The sequence below is a fragment of the Scardinius erythrophthalmus genome (genome assembly GCF_964197995.2).
Source record: "Scardinius erythrophthalmus genome assembly, chromosome: 15".
NCBI lineage: Eukaryota > Metazoa > Chordata > Actinopteri > Cypriniformes > Leuciscidae > Scardinius > Scardinius erythrophthalmus.
The window spans coordinates 33484420-33493021 of record NC_138235.1 but is presented as its reverse complement, the minus strand read 5'-3'; the positions used below and the strand labels follow the sequence as shown (position 1 = coordinate 33493021).

The 8602-nt window shown below is 35.0% G+C and overlaps 1 protein-coding gene across 1 annotated transcript in view; it reads right to left on the bottom strand.

The window, feature by feature from the left end:
* Window positions 1-8602, bottom strand: part of LOC308703219 (ankyrin repeat domain-containing protein SOWAHC) — a 28247-nt gene that overhangs the window by 14479 nt on the left and 5166 nt on the right. Inside the window, exons 2-4 of the mRNA XM_081386541.1 lie at window positions 7169-7230; window positions 5727-5960; window positions 1254-1367 (exon numbers count right to left, since the gene is read on the bottom strand). Coding sequence (XP_081242667.1) covers window positions 1254-1367; window positions 5727-5960; window positions 7169-7230 — 410 coding nt within the window. The remainder of the gene's footprint in view (window positions 1-1253; window positions 1368-5726; window positions 5961-7168; window positions 7231-8602) is intronic.

Sequence of the window (8602 nt, the reverse complement as noted above, 5' to 3'; positions counted from 1 at the left end):
TGAAAATCAACCAGAAAGGTAAGCAATAATCACAGTAGCGTAACCCGAACGCAGTAATGGATACAACAACAAAAGAGATTTGTTACATTGTAAAATATTCAAATATGTAGCCTAACCACATTTTATGCAGATGATTTGAGCTTCAGTGCATCATATTAATAATTCTTAAGAAGGACTAGTCAGTTTTGTCTCGCTTCTTGGAAAGAGCTTTCGGGCGTGAAGAGCTTTCAAGTGTGACTACTAGTAGAGGGCAGTGTTGTGGTTGAAAGAGAAACCTTTAACGCAAAACAAAACCTTCAATGTCTTAAAGCTCTAAGAGCAAAATATAAAAAGACTCAATATGATTAATTAAATAATAATACGCATCAAAATAAAGCACAAAATCTCATGTTCCAACATTATGCTGTAATAAAACATGGGCCTTTATCTAGCCGCATCTCAGATTGATCTGCATACAAATGTTTGGAGGGCACAGATGATACTTTTCTCTATAATGAGGTGGAGCATGTTGCTGTTTTGCACAACAATAGAAAGCTTCATTCAAATGTAAATGAACGTGTCTTTCATGCTGTCACCCCTGGCTGAAATATGGCCTCTCAAATCCAGCTAATTATTCTGGCGCCACCTTTTGGTAAGTCTTAATATTACAGATCTCAAATGAGCAGCTTGTTTGTGGTGCTCTTGTGGTGAATTACTGTGCCAGCTTTTCAATGAATGACAAATAAGAATGAGCAAATAAGAGCAATGACAAATTATACGTTTATCTTAAGGAAAAATATATTTAAAACAAATTTAGAATGTACTAAGTTCTTATAAATGTAATTTTCATATAATATTGATGTGGTTTCATACTGGTGTCATGTTATCCAAAACATTAAAAAAAAAAGTTTTGAAGGGGTGTAATAATCAAATATAAAGTTATAACATTTAACACCCTGAGCGAGTACACATTACTATCATCATTTTCAAAAGAGTTCTCAAATATTTTCAATAACTTTTCTTTTAAATCATGAATATCTTGATGTTTTCTTGGGGTTTCACAATTTGACAAGCTGAACGGTCATTGAATGAAATGCATTTTATGCATTTTTAAAGATATTAAACTAATACATCTTGAGCTTTCTATGTTCAGTGCTTTTATGACAACTAATATAAACTTGTTCTAAATCATTACCAGTTCTATTTCAGACAAAGCAAACCAAACATCTTAAATAGTCTGTGATCAAAATAAAAACAGATAACTTGGATCTAACCTTTGACCCTGAGTCCTTGTCGAGTTCATCTTCTCTGTCTGACGCTGAAAGCTCCTCCGTCAGATGCTCTGGTTTCTCTGCCTCTGCTGGCGGTGAGAGGGTGCTGTCTGACTGCTAATCACAAGAAAAGGAGAAGTTTCACTAAGATCACTTGGTAAGGATCACTTCACTGCACTCAAATCAGCTGATGCTGACAAAACATCAAGCTTATGGACCAAAAGTACGGTGGCTGAGAGAGCTCAACATGCTGCAACTGAAAAAAGGCATGCAAATAGAAAAAAAAAACACCAGCAAATTAAGAAAACAACTTGATCAGTTTGACAACACATGTGCTACAAATACTCACAACGTACATACGATCAGGATGTTAAAATAAACACAAAAAAACCCTCACTTTTCAGATCATCAACAACACCACTGACTAGTAGACGATGAACAGTAAAGCATGTCCCAGCCAGGTTTGTCACTTTTTGGTGCTTGAAACATTTCTGTTGTGGTCCGTTCTATTTGCAGAGTGTTTCTTTATTTGGTTGAGTTGTGAGTATTTGCAGCTCATTTCTGTATTTGGTTGAGTTGTGAGTATTTGTACCGTGTTTCTGTATTTGGTTTAGTTGTGAGCACTTGCAGCGTATTTCTGTATTTGGTTGAGTTGTGAGTATTTGCAGCTCGTTTCTGTATTTGGTTGAATTGTGAGTATTTGCAATGCGTTTCTGTATTTGGTTGAGTTGTGAGTAATTGCAGCTCATTTCTGTATTTGGTTGAGTTGTGAGTATTTGCAGCTCATTTCTGTATGGTTAAGTTGTGAGTATTTGTACCGTGTTTCTGTATTTGGTTTAGTTGTGAGCACTTGCAGCGTATTTCTGTATTTGGTTGAGTTGTGAGTATTTGCAGCTCGTTTCTGTATTTGGTTGAATTGTGAGTATTTGCAATGCGTTTTTTGTATTTGGCTGTGTTGTGAGTATTTGCAGCAAGTTTTTGTATTTGGTTGCGTTGCGAGTGCTTGCATCGCATTTCTGTATTTGGTTTAGTTCTGAGTACTTGCAGCGCATTTCTGTATTTGGCTGCGCTGTGAGTATTTGCAGCTCATTTCTGTATTTGGCTGCGTTGTGAGTATTTGCAGTTCATTTCTGTACTTGGCTGCGTTGTGAACTTTTGCAGTGTGTTTCTGTATTTGGTTGCATTGTGAATATTTGGAGCTCATTTCTGTATTTGACTGCGTTGTGTGTATTTGCAGCTCATTTCTGTATTTGGTTGAGTTGTGAGTATTTGCAGCTCATTTCTGTATTTGGTTAAGTTGTGAGTATTTGTACCGTGTTTCTGTATTTGGTTTAGTTGTGAGCACTTGCAGCGTATTTCTGTATTTGGTTGAGTTGTGAGTATTTGCAGCTCGTTTCTGTATTTGGTTGAATTGTGAGTATTTGCAATGCGTTTCTGTATTTGGCTGTGTTGTGAGTATTTGCAGCAAGTTTTTGTATTTGGTTGCGTTGCGAGTGCTTGCATCGCATTTCTGTATTTGGTTTAGTTCTGAGTACTTGCAGCGCATTTCTGTATTTGGCTGCGCTGTGAGTATTTGCAGCTCATTTCTGTATTTGGCTGCGTTGTGAGTATTTGCAGTTCATTTCTGTACTTGGCTGCGTTGTGAACTTTTGCAGTGTGTTTCTGTATTTGGTTGCATTGTGAATATTTGGAGCTCATTTCTGTATTTGACTGCGTTGTGTGTATTTGCAGCTCATTTCTGTATTTGGATGAGTTGCGAGTATTTAGAGCTCATTTCTGTATTTGGCTGCGTTGTGAGTATTTGCAGCTCATTTCTGTATTTGACTGTGTTGTGAACTTTTGCAATGTGTTTCTGTATTTGGTTGCATTGTGAGTATTTGCAGCACGTGTGTTGTCAAACTGATGAATATGTTTTCTTAATTTGCTAATGTTATCTATTTTGCATGTGTTGTCTTCAGTAGCAGCACATTGCGCTCTCTAAGCCACAGTACAAATGCATTTTCAGTAGACATCTATAGAAGACATCCAGTCTTTATTCTGAGATCAGGAAAGCCAAACTATAGTTGGGTTTTCATTTCCCAGAGATAAATGCAGCAACTTTCATGCTTTCATACAGTTTGTCTGTTTAACAGGTTTCTAGACACAGTGTCAATGTGGCTGAAATAAGTGCTGACAGGAAATTCACACTATTGTGTGTTGAACTGCATGCGCTCCATGAGTGGGTGAAACTGTCACTCATCGACCAGTATTATTTATATGCTATCATAACTTTTATTCATATTTTGAGTTAGATTTATTTTTATATTTTCATTTTTATTTATTTTAATTTGTAATAAATTCGTCATGTGGGTTTCGCTTTTTTTTTTTACTATTTTACTATTTGGTTTCATGTATTATATCATTTAGTTTTTTTTGTAGTTAGTAATTTTAGCACTTGTGCCAAGGCAACATTTCATTCTTTTTTCATCTAATATTCATATTTTAAATTTTATTTCAGTTTTTTTTTTTTTTAATTAACAACAATGTTTTTAATAGTTTTAATTTTAGTTAACTATAACAACCCTGTCATCGATTCTCATAATGGCTATGCTTAAGAGGTTTACCTTTATAGAGAGATATATCCCACTTTCAAGTAATTTTCACATATAATTCATAATGACAGAGTTGCAATGTGAATGTTGTGCTATATATATGCAAATTCTTTAACCTATATACTCAATGACATTGTGCACAGTCCCAGTAGTTGTTTTTGTCAAGGTCAGTGGAGATGAAGCTATATGATACAAAGATGCTTCAAGGCTTCAAAGATATATGAAGATGATCTTGAAACCAAGCAAAACAAATAGCCATTAATCATTCCAAAAATTAAATTGTACATGCTTACTATACTCTTCCTTGGCCGGAAGACTCAATATGAGGTTCAGAATAACGGTTTTAACAGCTGAAGTCCTACAGCTAAAGATAAGGCAACTGAAACACAGTGTTATCTGCTTTTGACAAGCTTTCTCTTATCACCAGCTGTTTCTTTAATCCAGCTGAAAAAGCTTTAGCAAACAGTCTGAGGAAAACACTGGATTCTGGGTGATATCCAGGAAAATGATTAATAGAGACCTGAATTTAACAAGAGTTTTATACTATGATGCTCTTTAGTTGATGCGAACATTTCATGCTAGTCTAACTGAGACTATGACACATACTTTGACAATAATAATTCACTTCTTTGGAAAGCAGAGCTTTAAATATTATGTTTAATGGAATTACGTCACATCACAAAATATTACCGAAATACTGCGGTCAACTTACTCAGCCAGATTCCTCTTTAGTTCTTCCCATTTCTTCTTCTCTGTTATGTTTTTTTTAGTAAAATCACAAGACGTCAATATGTGTCATTCATGACAACATGAATGTGATGAAACTGGTCACCAGGGAATAAGTTACTTTAAAAACTAAGGCGTTTCAATATTGTGTAACTCCCTAAAAAGTAAGTATTTACTACTAGTAACTACTTACTTTGTATGGAAAGTAATGTGTAACATTGCTTTTGTGTTATTTTTTCTCACCTGGCTGAGGCTTGATGCTCAGAAGTTTGAAAAATGTTTAAGCAAACACGCATTAAACACGGACAAATGTATAAAGTAATGCATTTTACTTTACTTGTTACGTCAAAAAAGTAATCTGATTACGTAATGCATGTTACTTGTAATGCACTACCCCCAATGCTGCTGGTCACTGATCAGTGAGGCCCATTTTACTAATGCTATGATGAGCAGTAAAACAGGGCTCCAGCATTTGAAAAGCATTTGAATTCACCACAGTATTATCGCTGCGAAATCTAGTGGGAAGCATTCAAATACCAATGGAAACCAGGAGAAACATTGTGCCATGAACCAACAAGTTATAGAAAGCTTTTCATTCCACAAATCACCAACATTCGTCATGGATTTATGTAGTAATGCTAACTGTAACCATGGTATCGTGGCAGAAATAGTTGAATGTTTTTAAACGATTCATTTCAGGGTTTGTACAACCTTTTAGGATTGAAATTCAAGCCTTTTTCAAGGACTTTCAAATGCTTCACGCATTTCAAAGCTATAAATATTATCCAATTTAAATGTTATTTTTAATGTGATGACCAAAAATAAAAAGAATATTTCAATTTTTCACTATAAAAAATATATTTTTTACATGTTCCTGTTTATTTGTATCTGCATCTCAACTAGCTCAGTGCTTTGCTGTCAAATGTACATTTATAAGAAATAAACATGTAATATTATTAGTTGCTGTACTTAATGCAAAACAATAGTCATTTATGATTAAATTACCTTTATGAATAAAACACGCCCCACCCCCAAGCGCCATACCAGATCAGGTGCTGGCGCCACTATCTGTAGAACGTATTGGCACCGGTGCTACTACTCTCAAACTTTAGTCTGGAGCCCTGAAACAGAATGGATATCACAATCAAGAATCACTCACATTATCTGTCTGGGTCGGTTCTGATGCCTCTGTGACTGTAATCATGGGTCCTGAGCACCAGCCCACCATTACTGGCTGTTTCTGGGCTGTTGGGTTATGGTTCTGCACTGGATTAGAGATCTGGAGCTCATTTTGTGGGTTCGGATGAACCTGCTTGATTGATTCGCCAGCGCAAGGCTCTCGCTCTTGTATTAGTTGTCTATACTTCTTCTTGAGGATGAGATATTTCTCTCCCTGAAATAAAAAAAAGGAACCATTACCTCCATACTGTTATAAAAAAAAAAATAGTTAACCAAAAATGACTATTACCTCATAATTAACTCAAAGAACATATCACATTTTGGAGCACAAAAGGAAATATTTTGTAGAACGTCCAAAGCTATCCTTCAGAAGACTTGCATTATAGAGCATGGCATTTATAGTGGTTTTTCCTCCTCCTTGCACTTTTTGGATATCAAAAAAATTAATTTTAGTGATATGAAAAAGAGAACCTTGGACACTTGCAAAATATCTCCACAGACGGAAGCAAGTCATATGGATTTGGAACAATGTTAAAGGTGAATAAATTATAATATTTTTTTTATTTTTGGTCTCTTTAGCACAATCATATAAAAATAATAGTGCATCAATCAAGCAATTCAGCAGAAACCCATTAAATTGATCAAAAGTGACATTAAAAATATTTTTATAATGTTACAAAAGTTGTTTTTCAAACTTTCTAGCCTATTCATCAAAGAATCCTGAAAACCATATTTTATCACATTTTCCACAAAAATATGACGGAAAATATATGAAATATATAAAATATATAAAATCTATGAATATTTTCAACATTGATAATAATAATAAATGTTTCTTGCGCAGGTAATCCGCATATTTGAATGATTTCTGAAGTATCATGTGACACTAAAGACTGGAGTAATGATGCTGAAAATTCAGCTATGCCATCATAGGAATAAATTACATTTTAAAATAAAAAAGAAAACAAATATTCATAATATTTCACAATATTACTGTTTTTACTGTATTTTTGATCAAATAAATTCAGCCTTAGTGAGCAGAAGAGACTTCTATCAAAACCACAAAGTCTCACTAAACCCAAACTTTTGAATGCTAGTTTATGCCAGGAAAAATGGATTGCAGTTCAGATCAGATGGAAAAGGATCTCTTGCGAGGGGAAGTACACGTCTAGGACAATGGTCCATGATCATAAGGGTGTGTGGGGTATAGCACTGATGTGAGAAAATGAGACCTATCCCAGTCACAGAGTAAATATTGAATCACTGTGGGAATAGAGACCTGTGCGACTATTCTTCAGGGACAGGGAATAAACACGATCGCATTACAAACACAACAATGCACTAACGATTATTTAATGAGACAGAGGGAGGAGTTAATTAGTTTAAACTCTGCAATAATGATCTGACCACACATGTACTCACATTCTCAGATTTCACCACAGCAATTCTATCAATGATGAGTTTGAACTCTTCTCTGTATTTGGCTGCAGGAAAAAAAGAGAGTGAGTAAGAGATGATAATGATGTTTTCCCAGCATGCTTTCAAAATATTTCTTAAAAGAAAGATTACTCGTACAATATGACCTTGCAGTAGTTCTTAGCTTTGTAAATCTAAACTCAACATTTCAGAAAAAAAGCATATCAGAAGCTAGTCTTTAAAAAAAAAACAATCCACACAATCATTGTTGTTCACGTCATTCCAAACCGTGATTTCTGTCTTTCTGTTTACTCACCGTCATGTTGTTCCAAACCGGTATGAGTTATTCTTCTGCTGAACACAAATTAAGATATTTTGAAGAATGTCCGTAACCAAATCATTTTCAATATATTTTTGGTCCATACAATGAATGTCAAATAGAACCGAAACTGTTTGGTTAACAACATTCTTTAAAATATCTACTTTTGTGTTCAGCAGAAGAAGTTACGTAATAAAAGTTCGGAACGAATTGAGTAAATGCCAACCAAATTTTTAGGTGGACTATCCCTTTAAATGTTATAAATAAACATTTTTGTTTGTGTTCCAATGGAAAAAATAAAGTCATACAGGTTTGGAACGGCATGAGGGTGAGAAAATGAAGATTTTCGTCCCTTTAAAAGCAACATTTACAGGTTTGAGATTGACACTACACACTTGTTCATTTATTGATTTGTTCTGTCTGCAAGTTATTGACTTGTAAGATTAGCCGTTTTAATGTTTTGCACGCAGTGGACTCTGATTCCTGGCCTGTGGGAGTTTGTGATGTTATGCAACATCACTTCAGCACAGACTGACTGCATCAAGGAGGAATCAGAAACTGGCTCGAGTTACTATACAAGAATAGAAAATGACAGGGAGGAGACCTGCGCAAACAAATCCTCCATTACTGCGTTGCTCATATGCCTTTTCAACGACCATTCCCAATGGATCATCACTCAGATCCTCCCAGCGCTGGCTCGTAGTTTTATTTAGATATTTTCCCTACTTCAATTTCATTCCATTGCCTTAAGGAAAATGTATTTTTTGCTTTCTTGGTGGCACAACACACTTATATTGACGCAATGAGCTTTGACATGGAACTTGCAGTTCAGTAAGAAGTCATGTGTTTATTCAGGAGCCACTCAACAATATTCAACAATATTATTGATTTGACTGCACTGACACTATTGGATGAGAACTGAACTGAGCTTTAATTATTAATGATCTTTACAATGAAACTGAATCAACACTGAACTGACTTCAACTGAACATTGACAGCCGAAATGAACTGTTTGTATCATTGAATCATTCTCCTGTTTATCACTGTAAAGCTGCTTTGAAACAATCTGTATTGTATAAAGCGCTATAGAAATAAAGGTGAATTGACTTGACTCTGAGTCC